We start from the raw sequence: 22,739 nt of genomic DNA on the forward strand, positions 1-22,739 counted from the left end.
GTAACAGGGATTTGCTTTGGATGAGTCTCAGTGATTGTCACAAAACCTGACCTCAACTATTTTAGTGTTTGCAAGACTCAAACGTCTCTCTGTGGATTTACTCCACCTACAGTTTTTACCCTAAAACAATAGTTTTTGTTATCTGTACACATGATTAGCAGTTTATCTGCATACAATCTGGTTCCTCAGACACAAATGAGAGACTTACTTTCATGACATTGAAGAGCACTTCCTGGCCCAAGCTGTCTTTCTCCTTGAAAAATTCGTGTTCAGGATAAGTGCGGGCGATGTCCCTGCGAATCAGCTTCTCGCAAGGTGACGTCATCTTCAAGAGCTCTGAGTACTGATCCTTGATGGGCATATTCTGGGCATTGCACAACAGCTGCCACACTATTGCCCGAAAGTGGTGAGGAATCCCTTTTCTAACGAGATCCTGTGGAAAAAAATAAATGTTTAAAAGTGTAAGAAAACAGACTGGTCTCCTGTAGAGAAAAAGAACAGACACTTGCATTTCTTACAACAGGATACAGCCTCGGGCATGATTCGTGCTCCGGTATTTATTTTCCCATTTCAGCACAATGTGCACCTCATAATAATACAATTTCTACTGACAAATAGAATCTTGTCAACGAGGCACTTGGTAGTGTGATTTGTTTCCATATATTGCTGCTGATACAATTTGATTAAGCAATTTCCTGTGCTGACAGGGAACACTGATCTTTCCTGCTGTGATGGGAGTGTTCGTGTGTGTGTGTGTGTGTGTGTGTGTGTGTGTGTGTGTGTGTGTTGCATCTGGTCAGTCCAGGGTGCATCTGGAGCAGAGGTCCACCCACACAGGCTTTCAGCAGGGGATCTCTCTCTGAGGTCAGACAAGACAAACTGAGCTTTGTACTGGAACAATGCACCATCTCATATCTTGGCTGTGTCTGAACCAAAGCTACTTTAACTATCCTTATTTTCTATTCCCACTAATAATTGCTAACAGGCGCCAATGTAGATATAAAAGCATCCATCTGTAATGTTCAGTGCATTTCAGGACTTAATCGGTACAGGAAATATTTCAAGATCACCTTAACAGTTAACCAGATAACCACTAAACTAAATACATTTCTCTTCAATAGTAGTGGGTCTTGATGAAATATATAGTATTGAAAAACATGAAGACATCAGACGTTTTGCTGACAAAGACAGAAAAACTAAGGTTCCTTCTTACAAGCCACAGAAACTGTGTTTGTGGAGGCCTCAGCAGCTATGATTAATATCCCCTGCTAGTTGCAGCCATCCGGTCATTACTACTTCTCTGACATTACATAATAACACTCATGCATGTTCATGCGTAGTTTGTAAGACTTCCCCATTTACACACAAAGTGACAAGAAAAACAGACACCCTGCCCATGCTATTAGCACCTGTGTAGCTACAGCAGCAGGTTCATGCGACAGCAACACGTTCACACTCAACATTCGTTTTTGCATATTAACTGATTACAGACAGTGAGCTTTAAGTGGGACTGATTATGAGAAAGCCACAATCATGGATACTGAGGACACAGTTTCCAGAGTCGCCATGACTTTAGAGCTGTTGGACGGCAATTTCAAACAATGAAACAGTGAACAGAGTGGACTTCTGGTGAGTGTTTCAAGATGGCGGCATAGATCGGAAACTCTTGCGGTCAATTTAATAAAACAACAGAACAAAACAAAAAAAACAAACCCAAAAAAACACACCACCAAAACATGAGTATTGCTCTTAAAAGAAACTAAAATTACTTGGAATGAGTGGGGTTAGAAGCAAGACAATTTGGGTAAAAACAAAGACTACAACAAGAGAAAAGAAAACAACAACAAAACCACTGCGGGAGGGATGGAAGCTGGTAGTGAGGAAGGGGACTTTACCACCGCTAAAGCTATCAAAAACCTCGGCAGGGATAGAAAAAACCTGAAAAAGGAACTCGAGCAGGTATTAATGGTCAGAAATGATATTAAACGGAATTAAAGAGTTTCAGAACGGAGATAAATCAAAAGTTACAAGTGTCATCGGGTGTGTCCGCAACCATGTCTGCCCAATGGTCAATCTGCCCTAAACCTCAAGATGAAACTGTCTCAAGATCCATTCTGGTTCATTTCCAGAGATGTGAGATCAAAAACAAAATACTTAACAGCCAGGGCAAAGAAGAACACCTGTGGGGAAAAGTGGTCGATAAACCATACATGTTGATGATGAGGTAAATCACCACAACATTTTTTTGAAGCTGGCAAGAGATATAACTATTTTGGGAAAGTATTTGGAGAATCATGCAGCATATTCTTCGGCAGCAGATCCAATTGAAGTGCATTTCACTTTATTCGGGAGATCTGCCAGAATGAGTAAGGGGAAATGACAGATACTTCCTGAAAATATTGACTGACCTACAGTACATAATTGGCTTTCAATCGTCAAAGAGACTAATGAGATGGAAAGACTGACCTTCCTTCTGAGACTGAGAAATGACTTGGACAAAATGGACAATATACCTATTTGTTGGAATAAGGAACATGGTTGGTTGCTTCTACCCCCCTCATCCTCACTGCTTAAAATGTCATTTACCTTCCTTCTGCTGCATGCTCTGCCAATCAAGGACACTTACATATAAATTATGTAGTGCTATATAAAGACCCCCTGTCCATAATCTATAATATATACCGTTTGTTATCTGGATGTTGTGGATATCATGATGCCTGGCAATGATGTTGTTGTACTGTGCTGTTGTATTTATCAAAAAAAAATCTAATAAAATCTGAGGGTTAAAAAAGAAACCATGAACAGACCTGTCATACTGCCAGAAACATTCAAATAAATTAGCAATGAACTCAAATGCAGCAGGTGTAGAGAGGAGCATCTACCCTCACACTTTCCCAGTTGCACTAAGTAGTTTAACATCAGGAAACCACAGGCTGCTTACAGTCATTGCCATTACTTGTGACTATTATCAGGTGGTCCAACATAGAACTGAACAGGGTTTTCTATTTTTCTGGTCACTGTGTTTACACACATTTTGCAAAATACAGTACGGTTTAAATAATACTACCGTTGACAGTCACTGGTCATAGAGTTATCATATGACCTCAGAGAGTAACTGTAGAAACAAGCCACCTAAAATTAGCTGCAAATGTCAAGAACTAAAATAACAAGTTCAATGACAACACTACAGGGTCACCTAGATAAACAACAAAGATAGCCATAGAAATTATTTCTGGACCAAGTAAACATTCAAACAGATATGGCCATTGTAGCATTCAGGCCAGAGCTTTATACAAATGCCCATGAAACACATGTTTATCACAAGAGAGAAAGTGTAGCCTAAAGATTCATTTTATTATAAAGTTTAAAGCCATTTGCACCCAGTAATAACATCATGGAAGCTTCTGCCCATTTCTTTGAGACACCAAATAATGGAAACTTAATATCATTCTTCTCAAATGGGCAATTATTAAAATATCAACACACAAATTCATGTCTAAAAAGTAAATCTATAAAAATCAAAGCTCCACAAATGCCTTAACCTCGTCTTCAGCAGAGTGTCAGATGTGTTGCAGTAAGCTCTTAATGCAGCCAGGTTTCGGTAAGCTGTTAAGCAGGTCTGCACGAGACTCGGCTGTCACTTCACAGGTAGTCATGTGCACTGGTCTCACCTTAAGCTGCTTCTCCTTCTTCTTGCGCACTTCCTCCCACTCATTGACTATTCGTCCCCAGAGAATCCATGAGTCCTCCTCCAAGTGGGAGAGGTTAGAGGAGGCGGAGGAGCTTGACACCAGGGAGGAGCCACTGTTTCTCCTGGAGCCATTCATGGAGCGCAGCGACTTGCTGTCAGTCTCCAGCAGCCTGCATATGTGAAGGTAAGAGATGGGATGTCCTGTTAATATACCATAAATAATATTTTTGTGTGTGCAAAAAGTACATTACGATGTAATATTTGCTTCCAATGTTTACCAAAACCTTATTAAACATCTCTTTTCAGCTGACAAGATTCAAGAATACATAGAACTGACAAGAAAGTTTAGAACTGACAAGAAAGAATTGACCCTTTACAATCATTTAAATCAAACTGATCAGAGACACTATTTGGATCTTTTATTTTTTTAATGTTTATTTGTACAGGGATAAGTATATAGCAGTGTTTCCCCTCGGTTGACTGCTTTGGCCTGGCAGGGTGGGACGACTCAGCAGCCACACATTTCTCTGTTCTCTATTTCTCTGTTTAGTGTCGTCAGGTTAGGCTAAGCCATTGTTACTAACTTCAGGAATAAATGCTGAGAAGCTTCAGCATTTATTCAACGGAACAGACATTAACTTATGTTTCGGAACAACGCTGTACAGAGGCTCCCAAATGCTATTGATTTCTGAATGAATGGATATATGGCATTATTTTTGGCATTAAAAAAATATATTTTTTGGCTTGGTGGGGGTTCTTGTTGGCCTGGCAGCCTGCCAGGCCTGTACAATTATAGGGGAAACACTGTATAGCATGAATTAACGCCACAAACCACAGCCTAAGATAGTTTGCAATGCCCATCAATAGACTGGCCTTTAAAATACATAAAACTCAACAGTAAAATACATATGAAACTACACAAAACTCAACAATACATATGCATACATTAAAGGTGCAGTGTGTAGAATTTAGTGGCATCTAGTGGAACAGACTTAGCAGAAATGGAATATGATATTCATAAGTATGTTTTAATTAGTGTATGATCACTGAAAATAAGAATCATTGTGTTTTCGTTACCTTAGAATGAGCCCTTTATATCTACATAGGGAGTGGGTCCTCTTCCACGGAGCCCACCATAGTTCTACAGTAGCCCTAAATGGACAAACCCAACACTGGCTCTAGAGAGGACCTTTTACATTTTTTTTGAGTTTCGTAGCCACTATAGGTTCTCCTACACGCTTGGAAGGGGGGTGGGAAGTGGGGGAGGAGGGGGAATTCACTTTATTGCAATCTGCAACCTCATCGCTAGATGCCACTAAATCCTATACACTGCACCTTTAAAGCACAAAACTCAACAACAAAGTACATATAAAGCAGCACAAAACAAAAACAACTCACAAACGATAATAAAAAAAACAACAAGCACCAGATCACTTATGACTACATGACTGATCCATCTTTAAAAACTGTTTCAGTTTGAGTTTAAAGTGTTCCCAGTCATGATCCATTATGAGTTCAGTGGTTTAAGAGTTCCACATTTTGTCCCCCTAACAGAAAAACTTTAGATTAACACGTGTTCTTAACACAGTGTGAATTGAGTTGGTCTTTTACCAACTAGGAGATACTGACTAAATCAATATGTTGCTCATTGTTGCCACTGTTAGCACTTTGAAGTGTCAGTATTAGTATCAATATCAGTCAAATGCAAGAACAGACAGACACACACATCAACAGTAACATCTTTATGAAACAATACAGCACGTGCAACCACAATGCAAAGTCCCCTCAACAAAAAGCATCAGAATCCAGTTACTAAAAATATAGTCTTCTAGGAAACAGTGGCCTTAATGGCACCATTTCTCAAACCAGTTTTGCAATGACAAAACAGATTAGCATGGGGCAAAGTACCAAAAATTGCTATAAGGACGCCATTTTTACAGATGAATCCAAATTTGAACTTTATGGTCACCATAAGCTGCATGAAATGTTAATGTGATTGTGAAACTATAAAAAAAAATACAGTCAAAACATGGTGTTGTACTTAATTCAGGTGTGGGAGTCTTGGCGCACTGCAGGCATCAGATTTGAAATGTCAACACCACAGAACAACACATATTTGTCTTGTTGTTCTTTGTATTAACTGCTGCATTAGTTGGATGTAATGAATGAATGAATGAAAAAAAGAAATTCAGAGGAGGAAAATGAAACTAAGAGCATCTGTTTCCACAGTAGACCATCTGTTGAGTGTTTGATGGTTATTTGTTTGTGTTGTAGAACATAACCGCTGTGAAATAATCAGAATGTAATGTTTTATTTCTCTCATTCACTGGCGTTGTTCTACCGCTTGTTCTCCTAACTCAACCAGTGCTGCGCTGTCTCTCTCTCTCTCTCTCTGTCTCTCTCTCTCTCTCTCTCTCTCTCTCCCTGGCTGGTGCTCAGCTCGCTTGCGCTCTCTTTCTCTTTTTCAGCTACAGAAAAAAACTCATTTGACACTCCAAAATTGAAACAAGGTCGGAGTAGGGGCATCAAGGCAGTTTGACGCGCCTCATAAAGCTTTTGGTGCACGTTTGGCCATTTAAAACAATAACTGTACTTCAAAATGTGCACCTTCAAACGAGTAGCCCTACTGTACTGGAGATGCAAATCCTTACCATGCTGGGCTGATGCACTGAGTCAAATCGAGTAATGCCAAGCCAGCACATGTGTATGGAGAAGGCCTAAAAGTATTAACATCAAAGCCACTCACATTTCTAGTGCTGTGCTAAAAATGGAGGAGCTTATTTAAAAAGCCACTTTGCACTCATGTATTACAGCTTTATGACTGTAAGGAAACCCACTGCATCAAAGTGACTGACGGACAGAGCCTGACAATTAAGAAACAATTAGCAACTATTTCCCCCTAATGACTCTACTCTAAAAATGCCCATCTGAGTCAAGAATTGCCGAGACTAAGAATAAATTTCACCATTACTGCTGGTAAAACAGCAAGCCCAGTTATCTAGCATTAGTTCATCAGCGGCCAGCAGCTGTCACAATGTGATTATAAACAGGAGGAATTTTGCAACATTCTCAATGAATGTAAGCCTCAGAAATTCTCACAATGACCAGGAGGTTAATACTAACATTAAACTCTTATACTTCGATTGAAAGACTATACAACAAGGATGTGAAGTAGAGAGGTTTGGCACTAATTTAAATTCTACTGGCAGCAGCTTGAAGTGGCTGAAAAGGCTATCTAGCACAGGTCAGTAAAATAACTCCTGACTCATGTCTATTTCAATGAGTGTTTTTATCCATGGTCAGCATCTGAAGTATGTTGCTGGGGACCAAGAGCTCAACCGATGTGTTTTTCAGCAGGTTAATCTTGAACTGTATCACTTTTATCAGTTTGTTACTGAATATACAGACAGGGTTACCTGATCAAGGATCAGTGTGCAGAGAAAAGAAGTTCTGACTCCCAACCTGTGCACCAGAGAGGAGCTCATGACAGACACACAAAGGCTCAGACACCTGATATCGGAAAAAGGCTGGGGCCTCTCCTCTGGATCCTGTGACATCACCGAGCGTGCTCCAAGAATGGCTAGGGTTACAGCCAAATTTGGGTCATGTGGGAGGGAGTGAAATACATGGCCACAAAGACCTCCCCTGTAAAAGAGCTTTTTTACATGTGTTCAGCTCTGACATGAAGCTAAAAAAAGTGAAAAAAGGAACATCTTATAGCTAGAGTATAACAAGAGTTGCCAGTTTTCCAAGCATTTTAGTTAGCTTGTGTGAAATAGACATACACACTGCTGTACCAGTCTGTGTTACACATGAACCCGAACATATTTACAGCTCTGCTAATAATTCACCAGTAGTCAAACACAAGTCTGAAACTTTAAGAATACGAAAGATGAAAAAACTAAACAGAATACATTTTGGTCGACCAACATTTGCATTACTTTAAAGGAAAATTTCAATAAAATTATGAGCTAGGACGAGAAGCCAAACAATTAATGCTACATTCTGTTTCAAGTGTGTGACTGTCACAACATCATGACATGAGTTTTAAACTCATTACAGCAGCAAAACAAATCTGAAATACTATACACCTTACCAAGATAAACTCATGATGTACTCCTCATGCCTCTGGTTTTTAGGAATTCTGGAGCAATGGCATGTCTGATTTACAGACTGTGGCAGTCAATGCGGGACTTCCTCATCCATGTGACACTATTGAACCAATGCTCGTGCTTTTTATCTGCTCTGCAGGGTACAAAGGGCTCAGCAAACACACAAACACTAGGTAAGCAAGCGCAGGATGCATCAAAGCGTCTGTAACGTTAACACTGAATATCAAAGTCCCCCCATCTCCATGTAGCCTACATGTTGTTGCAGCTGTCTTGCAAATACGTAGATAAAAAGATAAGATTTGTGTTCAGTGGGTAACAGTATGTTGCTACAGGGTGATGTAGAAAGAAGAAACTTCATTGTCAGTCAGGAGCAAAGCGTAGCAGCAGAGAAATGTGCCTCATGAAAGGGCCCAGCTGTGGTTCTATATGCTGGGGTGGAGGCAGGGGTCAAAGGGCAGATGAACTATGAGCCTCTTGACACTACAACTTCTGTTCACCAGATGGGGAGTCTTCACAGAACGTCATTCAGGACATTAGGGAGAAAATGAAACATTTCCCTGATTAGTTTTATCTCTCCTAATGAGGAAAAGCATCACAACAAGTGTCACTTGGCATTCTGTAGCAGTAGCTGTGGGTGTAGCGATGAGTCACCAACCTCTGCATTCAACAGAGCTTTGCTGTCTTCTTTACTGGAGTTAACTGTGAGACAGTCCCGAACTCTGAACTGTACGCTTGGTTTCCATGCTGACACAGAGTGCACTAGCCATGGGTGAGAGTCACAACGGGGGAAGAATTCACAAAGTTGGCAGTGGAGAGGTGTTGCGTCATCCTCTAACAGTACTTTAATCTGACGTGAACAATGGGCAGTTTACTTCTTAATTTACAAAATACTCTTATTTGATCCAATAATCAGATAAATTAATCTATCAATTTGTAGTATACATAATAAGAATCCATAGTTGCATGCCAACAGTTGCAAAATGAACCTGTGTACAACTAAACATGCTGTGATGTGGATTTATGGAGCTGATGCTTTTACTGGTTCCATGTAAGCAAGACGATGATGTAAACATGAATTCACAAATCTTGGCCAACAACAAGTTCTAAAGATTGTTGCAGTCCTATAGGAGCTGCAGTCCTAAGAGTGGTCCATTGTTTAACAGACACAGGTTCAGCCATGATGAGCCTATTACAGTCTAGCCAGAGGATGAGTCAGTCCAAAATGCTATAGCTATAGCTATAGCCTTGTGAGCCAACCATCACACACACACACACAGATAAAACTTTCAAACCAATCTGTCTGAGTTTACACAAACCAAAATCCTCAAAACAATTTAACCGAAATTCCAGAATTCTCCAGAACCCGTCAAACTGGAGACTATTATAAATATCTTACTCTTTGTATCCTCCAGTTAGCTAGTTGGCAAGTCTTGACCTGTTAGATGTCACTCATGTGTGGATCAGGAGGGGGATGGTGTGGTTGTGAAGAGTGATTCTACAGCACTCTGAGTAGTGCAGGTGTGACAAAATAATAATGAAAATAAGAAAAGAATTGAATACTGATTTGAAAATCTGAATAAAAATGTAACAAATCAATATTCAAATATTTGAGGCCATGCTTTTGTATATCTGTATATGAAAGTTGGAGAAAAATATTCGTATTGTTGTAGTGTGTTAGTAATTATTTTCTGTATTATCTAGATCTCATAAGTTACAATCAAATAAGCTAATAGTTAATGAATATATCACTATAGCCTGCAAAACCGACCCACTGCAATTATACTTCCTGAGGAAGTTTAACTTGTCTGGGGTGTGTAGGAAGCTAATGACACCACAACTCTATCACTTTTCTGTCATTTCTTCTACATGTTTATCTGCCTGCTGGTGACAACAACGGGGTGCTGCACAGCATAATGACGTCTGAACCTGCCTCCCATTTTTAAACAGGAGGGCGAGCATCCACTCTATCCTCCTTATATCTGAGTGTCTTGCCTTTGGACTTGCATTCAGGCTACCAACAGCAAGTCAAACAGGGCCGTCGAGGTCGACCTGTTAAGCCTTGTGCCATCGGCTTGTTAAAGTCTCACCCACTAGTTGGTGACTGTGCCAAAGAAAACAAGGTTTAGCTTCTGTACTAATGATGAGATAGACGATCATGTTGATGGGTGATGATGTGTTAACTGCTGAATATAGGCTTAGTAGTTGAATATACAATACTTTATGTTTCTGATTTTATTCATATTCTAAATGTATGTACATTATTTTATTACCCTTTGGCAAGAAGAATTTTCCTTAAGATTTGTCCTCTGACACTATCTTAATATGTTGGAAAAAGCTTAAGGGCGAGCAATCTCACACTGTTTTGGTTCAATGAGTTTACTTAGCAGCTCAAATATCTCACAGTATAGATATGTCTGAACAATCAGAGCAAATATCCAACATTTTGTCTACATATAGTGGAAAACGGCTAACTCTAAATGTGTAATGTCCAAAGATTGGCTTTTATGAGAAAATGTTCATCTACTCATGTATCTATGGTATCGAACCAGCCTTTGAAGAGTCTTCCCTCTACCACGACCTTAAATCAAACCTTGTTAAGGTGACAGGCGGGAGAAGCTTCAGAGACGGACTGCTTACCTGTTCTGCTCCTCAAGCTTAGCAAGCAGCTCCACATCATCTGGACTGAGCTGTGCCGGCGAGGACGGAGAGAGGGCAGGCGAGGACAGAGATGTAGAGGAGGAGGTGGCAGTGGTCTGCAGGGACGTGGGCGTGGCCACCTGACTAGCCATCTGACTGACTGAGTTCTTCACCCATGAGAGAGTAGAACTCAGCTTACCAGCAACCTTGTCTGTCGCCACCTGCAGCAGATGGAAAATGAGCACATATACATCTTGATTCAGTCATGACATCACAGTAATAAAGTAGATTTAAGTAAATATTTTCCAACCTCCTCACAGAGCTCGAACTAGCATGAATTAGACAAGCTTTTAACTTATCTCTCTGTCAATTATGAGAAGCTCACATTATTCACAGTGAATTAAATATTTAGTTAAACATCTAACTCCTGACAGAACTGTGAAAGTTCCATCGTTCTCATCTAGCAGCTACTGAACAGCAGTATAACACCCTTACGTGCTACATTATCAGTTTTGTTAAAGCTGCACCATCGATGCAGCCGTTTAGTTTTCAGACTCAGCATTGGCAAATAAATTTGTCTGTTTCTGATACCACGATCAATACTTTAAATGACATGCCCTTTTCCAGTAAAAGTGTGTTCAGTAAGGATCAAATGACATTAATTAATTGCGATTCTGTCTCTATGCAGGTTGTTTTTATCCTACTTGAATGACACATTTATTTGCCTGTAACCTTTAATGCACTACAGGAGTAGTCCATTGTTTGTCATATCTAATATTTCAGTTTTATTGAGGAAGAGCTTCTTGTGCTCAACAGATCACACCAGCACAATAGGTCACAATGAATCACAGAGCATTGTTACAACCTACTGCTGTTACCTGACACACACATTACTCTAAGTTTTACGTTTCATGGTAAATTATCAACAACATGAAAAATGAAAAAACAAGTACTTGGATCAGTGCTCAGTAATGGCCCATCTACTATCACCAATCCACCTAGTAACAGCCAAACAACAACTGAATGCAGGGTGTCTCTACATTCCTACCTGCTATTTGAAATAATCCAAAACCCTTGGCTTTCAGCTGTTAACATACTCCATGAGAAATCCAAAATGTATTTGTTAAGAGAACACCGTGTTTAAAAAATTGAATTCAAATGTCAGTAACACAAATGTCAGGTAATCCACTCCTCTGAACCTTCGACCGATTTAATAACACACTGCCCTGTAGTCATATGCTGATCACAGTGTCAGGAAGGGTCAAAGTTCTCTAGCAAAGATAGGACTTCTTTAAGTATACAGCTGAAATCAGTGTACAACAGGAAGTGTACTTCTGTACTCAGCAAGAAACTCAGTCTGAAATTCACCTAACACCTGAGTCTTTTCTTCGGTTTCACCCCAACAGGAAGTCTGGATACTGCCACCAGGCAGGAAATTAATCATTTCATGCATCTAGCTCTGTATAAAAATGATGAGTCATTTCTATGTGATAATCAGGTCTATATAGCGCCAAAGACATAAAGCAGAAGGAGAGAAAAACAAAGGGAGGTGGAGGAAAAGACTGTGGTAAATGTGGTGATAGGAATGTGCTACAGTACAGACTGAAAATACTGTTAGCTAAGCGCTTTTTTCCCCTGCTGTGCACAGACAGACACACTGAGTGACTTTACTGTTACCACATAACACACACATGGAAGGGTCCCTGGGTATTTCCTCCGCCAAGTCAATTCTGAGTTGGAAAGAATCAGGAAGTTGGTGCACCAAACTTTTACTGTTTTCATTGCAACACCCTGTTCCTGAGCTGTCATTGTAGGGGGCGTATTTACTGGTCTTCATCAACAACATGACATTCAAGCTAAACTAACAGATCCTCATCCTGTAGATCCTACAGGTGGCTGCATTAAATCAGCATGGATGGATGATTACATGACACCTAAACTATAGAAGAAAACACCCACCTTGTAGCAAAAACATGATAACAGCAACAATGGTCTGCAGAAGTGCACAAATACATGTAGATTTATTATGAATTAAAAACTCTTTTGCAAATTCAGCTAATTTCAATTATTCACTTGATCTATCATTTTCTTGTTGAGTATACAAGGCAGTGAGTGGGTGGCTGGACAACAGTATTATTGTTTACCATATATTGTGGGTTTGGTTTTACTGTACATGTTTGCACTACAGAGACATATTTTTTCCCTACATGATTTCTGAGAAATGCAATGCAGCTGAAAATGACAGTTCCTGTTTGATTATGCCAGATACTGTGATATCTAGACTGAGGATCATATCAACATCTATTGTAATATATATTTCATATAACCCAGTACACTGTTCACACAACCAGTAAGTACATCTGAAAATTCAGGTTATATTTACTCACTCAGACTGTTATTAACACAAATAATAGGATCAACACCAGTTACAGGCGTATCTTTATCCTGCATAGAACAAGAATTTCCGATGGTTGTGTGCGGCTATAACTGACTCAGCTGCTGATCAGCACATTTTACACTTCAACAGCAGAAAAGTCAAAGAATGCATAAAAATGTTTAGCCTATATTACAAAGAATTCACAGAGTCATTCTGTGACTAAATTCACCTTAACAGCACACTAAATATAGTACATCTAATCTTCCTTACAGCCAATTTAATCTAATTAACCCAATTATAGTTGACTGCAATCCACTCACAAATTATTACATATTACAAACATGAAAAAGGATCAGCTGTGTCACTAATATGGGAAAATGAACAAAAACTGTTTATCCTGAGAAGTCTCACTCCCAAATTTGTATTTTACATGAACATTTCTTTACACCCTACCCAACTCTTTTTGCACCACTGAGCCAGGCTAGCATTGTGTCTATACTGAAAGCAGAGAGGAGAATGTAAGGGCATGAGGTTCCTTCAAAGACTGATTCCCAATGTGCGAGGCCATGCAGAACTAACTGGGGGGAGAAAAGATGACCATGTACTGTAGACGAAACACCAGAAAGAACCATGTAAAGTTAGGCCTGGACCTTGCTTTGTCTATGTGTGCTGTTACTTTGTCTGATTAAAGAACCTTGTTAGTTGATTTTCTGATTTACAAAACCTTAAAATGAAATCCCAGTCAGTGTGCCTTATTGCATCTTTTTTTTTCCATCAGACTAGAAACGACAGGCATTATTCAGGGAGCAAAAGAGCAGGCCTAAAATTTAATCAACTGAGTCAGGACAGGGGAAGGCCATGCTTTGAGAGATGCCAATGTCCAGGTGGCCTAAGAAGACATTCTTTTCTAGCAAGCCCAGCCAACTGAAGCGAGGCGTCCCTATAAATCCTGGGTACAGAGATTGTTTCTGCTTTTGTTTGCCAAAGAACTCAAAGGGGCCCTCAGATGCAGTGCGCATAGCTAATGAAACCCACAGCAAGGCAAGAAGAAAGCCTCAGCAAAACAACTTCAAGACGACTGGGGAACTGAGAAAGACCAAAGGCACAACAGAGCAGCATTTCCTTTCTCCTAATTCAAAATGCACAGCACCTAACAGATGCCTCACGGTGCTGTAAATCCATCAAGCAGAAAGACTGATCAAAACTTTTAAGCCAGGACAAACGTAAAACTACAACATTCAGTTTTTACTTCATTATTATCATTATTTATTTGTTTGGAGATGAAAAATAAGACTAATTTAACTTGCCTTTCTCTATTTACTTGTCTTTCACATGCTATTTCTAAGCAGTGAACCAGAACAAAACCGTCTGGCCCAGCAGGAGAGAGCATGGCCATCTTCAGGGAAACATACTGGTCTATGTGCTGTGTGAGGGTATTAAAACACAGGCCTGACTTACAATAACACACTCACACTGAGGTAGAAAGGCCTTTCACTTCACACAGAGGGGGAAGCTCAGATTTTCCCAGTGTACAATCAGCATTTCAATGGTGTTACTGAAGGCTATTCTTCATTATGCAGCCACATAATGAGAGCTACAAATGCTGGCTAATATTCTACATTTGGCCCACAAAACCTGCACTCTGAAAAGTAGCTTTATAGTAGTGTAGAAAATCAAATGTGCTGGCTTCAGCCTAGTTTCAATCAATAACGCCAACTCCTAAATCTCAGCCTTGACTAGTTTATTCTGTGGGAGTGACAGCTAAATCAAAAACACCGACGACAAAGCATTCTGTGAAAGTGTGTGTAATCTCCACTGTCTACATCAGCGACCGGCAGATGGCCTCCCACAGACTACTTCTTAATCTACGTCTTCATATACAGCAACTAAACCAGCATCTCAACAGATTTTCAGTTATGAACCTCACATGAGAGAGTGGTGTTGACCAAAACAATATCAAAAGAGGTCTTATCACAAAAGATATTTTGATATGTCATAGCAGGAAGCAAGTATAATTAATAACATTAACAACGGCTTCAACACATTTCATTCATTTGGTTCCAGGATCCTGTTAATGTGTATGTTGGCTTACTGGCAATGCTTAAACGAGACGCAACGATGGGAAAGAACCATTGTTAAAGTTATTAATTACAACTGTGCTTATCCTGCTAGGACATGTTAACATGTGAAAAGGGCCTGTGGTTCAGATTTTTTTTAACTGATAATGCAATCATATCTTGGCTGTTATTGCTTTCAATACCAGAGGTGGATGACAAGGTTTCCTTGAAAGAAAAACAGAATAACAAGGATGTTATGAGCAAACAATAGTAAATATCATAATATTGCAATAACCATTACGTGTGAAATACTGATATTTTGTCCATCTAATGTACTCTGGTTATGCCCCTGTGTTATTACTTTAAAAATTGACCTTTTTCATTCAGAGCTGCAACAATTAGTCAATTAATTGATTAGTTGCCAACTATTAAATTAATTGCTGACTATTTCGATAATTGATTCATTGTTTTGAGTTTTTTTTAAAAGGCCGAATTCTCTTACTCCATCTTCTCAAATGTGAACAGTTTCTGGTTTCTTTAGTCCTCTATGACAGAAACTGAATATCTTTGGGTTGTGACTATTAGTCAGGACAAAACAAGACATTTGAGGATGTCACCTTGGGCTTTGGGAAACAGCAATCGACATATTTTTTACCATTTTCTGACATTTTATGGAACAATTTTGTGGCTTAATCAAGGAAATAATCGACAGATTAATCGATAATGAAAATCATTATTCATCATTAGTTGTAGCACTACTTTCATTTGCACTCACTTCACATTCAAGTCAACTGTTTCTTCTCCATTTACTAATCATTCTAACAAATTTTACATCCATGTGATAATTACAATGTAACACAACTGAAAAGCAGGTACAAAGCATAAAATAAACACATGCTCCTTTCTTCACTAAAGATTTATAACAATGCCCTTCAGCGTCTCCAGGTCTACACTGAGGTTCGGGGTCAGAGTAAAGCTTTTGAAGCTTTCTGTAGTAATGGCAACAAGTACTGACAAGTGTATCCTCTGACATGACATGGCCATCTCTAGTCTCACAGATGCAACTTACTGTCTGACAAAAAGTTTCAAAGTTGTCCGATACTACTTACAGAAGCTGCTAGCCATGACCACTCATTAAACTCATTTACACTTAGAGAAGTAAGTGTTACTAAACCTGCTAATTTAGGCACTGTGACTAAATTAAGACAATAGAAATGGGCTGGTTTAATTAGAGCCATTACTTGCAGAGGTGTAATGAAAACAGAGCTGTAACAATTCGTCAATTAATTGATTTGTTGACAACTATTAAATGAATGGGCAACTATTTTGATAATCGATTAATTGTTTGGAGTCATTTTCTAAGGAAAAATCAAAATTCTCAAATTCAAACTTCTCAAATGTGAGTATTTTCTGGATTTTTTAAATACACATTTTTCACCATTTTCTGACATTTGATTGACCAAACAACTAATCAGATAATCAAGAAAATAATCGACAGAACTTAACACATTCAGACATACCAGTACTTTACTTGAGTATTTTCGTTTGGTGCGACCCAATACTTACACAGTGAAATTTTCTACTCCACTATTTTTATCTATTAAAATTTTGTCTACATGTGCAACAATCATGAAACTCAGTATGAAAGCTGACATGCCTCACACCTGACCGATGGGACACATTTAATGGGGCATTACTCATTTGTGGTTGGTGTTGGGTATTTCTTCTGCCCCAGTCTTTAAATAGCCCACATCTAAATTCCCCAGTTTACTGAACCACCATGCTGAGATACAGTATCAAGTCTTATTCGCCAAGTTACCCAAAAACTACTGACACCCAGTGACTTCTAACTGATAAATATGTGGGCTGATAAATATATGTGAGTAAGTTGTACAGTAAGCTGCACTTCCGCAGTTTTAACGGTGTTAAACTTTGGTGGGTTTATCGTCCACTACATCTGTGGTCACAGGGCAGCATTGTTGCCGCAACTTGCAGTTTGAGTTAAAGATATTCTTGGCTTTAACACAGCTTGTGCCACTGCTGAGCGGTTTAAATCATTTGCTTGGGCTTCACATCATGTCCTCGTCTATTACAAACACTTTGATTTACAGGCAGAACAGGACCGGTGCAGTAGACACAGGAGAAGTCCCTGTTACTCCTTTTATGGCTCGCTGGTGTTATGGGCTGAAATGGAGACCCAGCATCAAACGCAATAGTATGCAGTGTAATTCTCCCGGACAGCTCCAACGTCGACGACGCTGCAGTAACATTAAACTGATAAGCTTATTCGACATTATCGAGCAGAAAAAATATCACTTTACATTAACGCTAAATAGTATTTTCGTTCCAGGCAGTAGCTGGAGTCCTTCTCAAGCCAATTAGGGAGTTCAAACACAAGTATTTGACACAAGTGACAAGCTATAATACAAGCTGATATTGAGACTAAGAAAATGTGGGAGCTAATTAATGACACCCTATATATAGCTTCGGTGTAATGACACACCATTCACTGGAACGGATAACAGTGATAACAAGGAGTCGTTTTATGAGTTAGTGTTCACTCCAGTTATTAGACAGAGCCCGAAAAAAACTAGAACATCCTTTACCTTGAAGCGATTTTAACCACCAGCAGCAAACGTCGTCTGCTTCCCATGCACGAAAGTACAGTCCTACTATTATGAGAAAAACACACTTTATCCGTGTACATTAGCTATATTTTTCAAGTTAGCCTGGCTAGGTTTCCACCGTTAAGTTAGCTCGTTCCCATCGCCTATCAGGTCCAGCCCATGCAGCCGTAATACGTGTACACAAATGTCTGCGGAGCGGCTCGCGCACAGGCGGCCTACAAAGTGTTTACATCGCACAGAGCATGCGCACCAGCCCCAACCTGGAGCAACACTACCACCAAGTGTTCATGAGGAGCAACTGCACCTCAAAGATGTTTGACTGCTTTTCATTCATTCAGGACGGAGAAATATTTATAAATAAAGACCTTTTATGTCTGGGACAAAAAGGGGGAAGTTGTGATGGCCTCAAGGGTGGAATGAACATTATAATATCTTTCTTTTTAAAAAAAAAAAAAAAAAAGAAGTACATTCATAAAGACTATGCCAAATCATTATAATCAGAATCTGTTTATTAGCCAAATATGCAAGCAAACAAAACAAAGAATTTTACTATGCGTTTGCTCCCACAAACGCGACATAGAATAATAAAAATATAATAAGAGTAAGGTAATAATAATAATGAAATAATAAAATGAACAAAGTAGTCCTACAATTAAATGAAAAAAATAAAATCTAAAATCTATTTACAGAATTGAATACTAGTTTTGAAATGAGATATAAAACTTGAAATGAAATATTGACTGTACAAAGGAAATATGGACTGCACTACAGACTAAGAAATGGTGACAAGTGCAAAAATTAAATGTGGCATGTGCAATAAATAATTCAATCATGTAACATTGGAGGTTGAATGCAATGTACAATGTTAAGTCCATTTTACTTCAGTAAAAGTAGATTTATTACTAATACTATTTAAAACCCCTGCCAGTTGCTGTAGTAAGTACTTTCTATCCCTGTAGAAGACAGCTAGGAATATGTCACTGGGGTCATCAAGTGTCAGCATGTCCCATTACTGATTCAATTATGAACATAACATGTCTTACAACATATGAAACACTGGTTTTGAAAGAATTTCAGAGTGAGAAACTGATGTTAGTGTCTGTAAAGACACTGTACAATTATTTTTGAAAAATGTTCAATATGTCACATTTATCCCACTACAAAATTTAGTTGGGTATTGATACTCTCAGAAACAGGAGGCAAGAAATAGGAACATCTTAGTTTCAGCCAGATTTATCATATTCATTCTTTCACTACATATATGATTAGATACCATCTCACATTGAGATTTACTTTGAAATATTATCAAGTCAAGAAAAATTCCAGTCCTTAAAATGTATGTTTGTGGTTCAACCCAGCACTTTATTAATAGTAAAGGCAGAGAAAAGAGGCTCAAGTTTCTTGTAGCTCTGTGTGTGTAGTGCTTATCTAATCAGCATCTGATCCTCAAAATGTCTTACCTGAAGTTCATTGCTGAGAGAAGAAATACTTCTGTTTGGGTAGACTGGAGGTTAAAACACCTGAGTCTCACAACTGCTGGCAGCTCTTTCAGTTAAGGCATGTTGTCTTCATTGTAGAAACAGAAAATACCATAAGTCAATTTATGAAAACTCTGTTCTTACTTTGTGGTTAGTCCTCAAAAAATAAACCTATAAACCTAAGTACATGTAACAATACATTAGGTAAAAACTAACTTGAAACTGACTAGAAACTAACTAGAGGCGGCGTCACACAGCTGGGTTTCAGTGAGTGAGAGCAGTCAATAGAAACTCATGATGAACTAACCACATCAGAGTAAAAGTGTTCTGATGAAAATGTGACTAAGCCGACTGCCTTGATTCACATACCAAACAGTCATAAAACCAACTTTTCAGGTTTTACATGGGAGCAGTGACGCATGTCTTTTGTTGGCTGTTAGACACTCCTCTGCACATAGAAGTAGCTGAAAAGCAGCTGACGCTGTAGGCTCAACTCAGCAACACCATGGCGACTGTAGGCCTCTGAATCTGATACACCGTCACAACAATCACATCTCAGTCTGTCAGACACAAATAATTAGATAGCTACGAACACACAGTCAAAGAGTAATTCTCAGTAATGAGGACATTTTGAAAAAAAAAACAGTTGAGTCACTCAGGCCCTAAAAGAATAAAATTAGATCAAATGAAATGCAACAAAAATATTTCTAGAAAGTGGCTTTTTAAGAATAATTCCACTGTGATGATCTGTGTTAGATGTGTGTTTGATGAGCTGGCAGCGGCCAAAATCATTATGTGGCAGGTGCATCAGATATAATGGTGAATCTAAGTACATTTACTCAACTTTTACTGGATTTGAGTACAATTTTTAGGTACTTGTACTTAACTTGAGTATTTCCATGTTATGCTACTTTATACTTTTACTGTAAGGGGGAATTATTGTACTTTTTGCTATTTATTTGACAGCTGTAGTTACATGTAAAATGTTCCAATATTTCACAAAAAGTTCAGAGAAAAGTTAAAAATCAGTCACAGTCACAGCAACTGATTCTCTGCTAAATGTGTACTTTTGCTTTCAATAACTTGTAAGTAAATTTAGCCGATAATACTTCTGTACTTTTACTCAAGTAGGATTTTAAATACAGGAATTTTACTTGTAACAGTCATTTTACATTGTAGTATTGATATTTTTGTACTTCTTTCTCCACCACCGTATAAACTTGACCTTATATTACCTAGTTAACTTTGACTCTGCTATAGGTTTCTATGCACTCATGGCTATCCCCAGACAGGAGTAGGTTTATATTGTATAGACAGTATACATATATATATATATATATATATATATATATATATATATATATATATATATATATATATATATATATATATATATATATATATATATATATATATATGTATATATATACACACACACACATATATACACATACTGTATATATACAGTATATATAGTTTTAGTTATATTTGCAGAGGTTTTGCAATTTCCCTCACTGAGACTTTCTAGCACCCTGACACATTGGAGGTGAAAAGATGTTTGTGGTGCTCAAAGCATTGAATTATTACATTAAAAAAACCAACACACACACACAGGATAATCTACATAACTCATTATGGACATTTCACTGTATTTTTTCTTCAAATGATAAACAGTTCCCATTGACAACTGTTGACAGTCTGGTATGTGGGTTATTTTGAGTAACCAGGACATTGTTTCTAAAAAGGGACATCATCATAAAGTTTTTCAATGCTGTGAACGCTACATATGAAATTCCATTCACCTCCTTTGTATTGTTGTGACGTCAGATGTCTTAGTGGCAGATAATATCTTTAAATGTCATCAGCAATGAAACTCTCTGCATGGCATGGCCAGAAACCACTACTAGCATGTGGTAACGTCTGTTTTTGTGAACGGATTCTTTAATGAATGAGAATCACAAAGACTGGATATACAATGAATAATAAATATTTGTCCATATACTAGAAAGTGCATGTAGCCCTTAAAATCTACTTAATTTGCTATGGCCCTTGAAACAAAGGTGTTTGTAACAGATTTTGTTTTCACCTATTTAAATCAATCAGGCATTTAAGAGATCTTGGCTATCATACTCTGTTAGAGTGCATTTTCTGAAGAAAGTGAGGTGTGATTGTTGAGAGTGAAAGTAATCACTTGAAAAGCTGCAAAGAGAAGGACCAGGAACTGTTAGAATAGTAAGAGTGTTATGAGTTATTCGAAAAAACGTAAAAGAAGGAAGGAGGAAAGAAATTTGACCTATCAGTCATAGAAATGCTGTAATAAGCTTGAGTGTAGCCTACTAAAGAGAGATGAGGTGTCAAGTATTAAACAACTGATACTTCAAATGTGTAGGCTGTAGGAATGATTGCAGCAGAAGGATTAGTAATGGTACTTTTAGCAGAAAAAAAGCACTTTCATACTTGCTACTTTCCGCTGAGGTAGACAAGGCTCTTGGGCCCTTGTTGTGTGCATATGACTCACTGATGGCCAGCAAAAATGGAAAAGAGCCATCCTGAATGTTGTGGGGATGTGTTCACTGTGTTTTTGAAGAGTCTATTTGAGTGAACTGCTGATGTGGTATTCATAATTTTATGAGTGGAAATTAAGTTTGAGAGCTCACATGTCATGACATACCTTTTTTTTTAAAAAAAAACGCTGAACCCCATGGAAAATGTTTTATTTTTAACGTTTTTAGGAGGTAGAGTGTTTGCTAATCTAGAGCACCGTCATTGGAATAAACTCCCACTACAAATTTGTGTGCAAGGCTCTTTTGGTATTTTAAAACGAGACTTAAAACCCATATTTTTTCCTCTGTTATCGTGCCTCATAGTTTTACTTATCTCGGTAAACATTCAACTGATTTCTGCTTTCATTAATAGTTAACTCATTTCTGTCACTGTATTTACGTTCTTAATTTCTTAACCTCAATCCTGTTGTTATATTAACATATGTTTGGATTCTGCCTGTGTGTGTGTGTGTGTGTGTGTGTGTGTGTGTGTGTGTGTGTGTGTGCGTGCGTGTTTTTGTTACCTCATTGGGACCTTTTCCAGTATACATACTGACCTTGTTGGGACCAGTACTCCTGATGGGGACCAAAGTCTGGTCCTAATGAGGCAAAACATCATTTTTGAGGTCCTGGTTAAGGTGTGTAGGCTGTCCACAGTGAATGGAAGTCAATGCAATGTCCTAACAAGGATAGCTGCACAAACTTCCTAACATGACAGTGAAATGCAGAAAATACCAAATCATTAACCATCAGCAACAGTGTTCTGACAACTTAAACCAGTGCCAACAGTGTGCTTGACTTGCATGTTGAAAATATAACCTCACAAGCTCCATTTGAAGGCAACATTATTTCCACATTTGTAGGTGCAGTGTTACAGTGTTACAGGGTTATTGCAGAGTGCCTGAGTTAACTGTTTGTAAACATATCCATTGTACCATAAATCATTTATATATAGAGACCCTATGAACAAATCCCACAGATGACCCATGTTGTGGCAAAAAAGCTTTTTGTTTTGGTCAAAACACTAGAACCGCTGACATAGCTTGCCAAAGTTTTTGTACTGGCTGGTGTGTATCAGTTAGTATTTGTTAGGAAGAAACTCATTTATAAACCAAGTTAGTGAGGGTGTCTGATTTTTACATGAATGAATGTGATATTTATCCATAATTATGCTGATATTGAGAATGGCTTGAAAATGAGTTGTTTAGGTAAGTGGC

At 38.4% G+C, this 22,739-nt stretch overlaps 1 protein-coding gene across 3 annotated transcripts in view; it reads right to left on the reverse strand.

Moving 5' to 3' along the window:
- evi5b (ecotropic viral integration site 5b) overlaps window positions 1-17,700 on the reverse strand; it is a 33,993-nt gene extending 16,293 nt beyond the window's left edge. The window contains exons 1-4 of one of the 3 annotated variants that reach the window (XM_044361403.1): window positions 17,481-17,700; window positions 10,441-10,661; window positions 3,672-3,861; window positions 209-433 (exon numbers count right to left, since the gene is read on the reverse strand). In XM_044361403.1, coding sequence (XP_044217338.1) covers window positions 209-433; window positions 3,672-3,861; window positions 10,441-10,592 — 567 coding nt within the window. In that variant the 5' untranslated portion in view covers window positions 10,593-10,661; window positions 17,481-17,700. Of the gene's footprint in view, window positions 1-208; window positions 434-3,542; window positions 3,647-3,671; window positions 3,862-10,440; window positions 10,662-17,480 lie in introns of those variants that run through there. The other 2 variants (XM_044361404.1, XM_044361405.1) reach the window with 2 other exon arrangements.
- Between the last annotated feature and the right edge of the window lie 5,039 nt (window positions 17,701-22,739).

Source organism: Thunnus albacares, chromosome 9, assembly GCF_914725855.1.
Source record: "Thunnus albacares chromosome 9, fThuAlb1.1, whole genome shotgun sequence".
Taxonomy (NCBI): Eukaryota; Metazoa; Chordata; class Actinopteri; order Scombriformes; family Scombridae; genus Thunnus; species Thunnus albacares.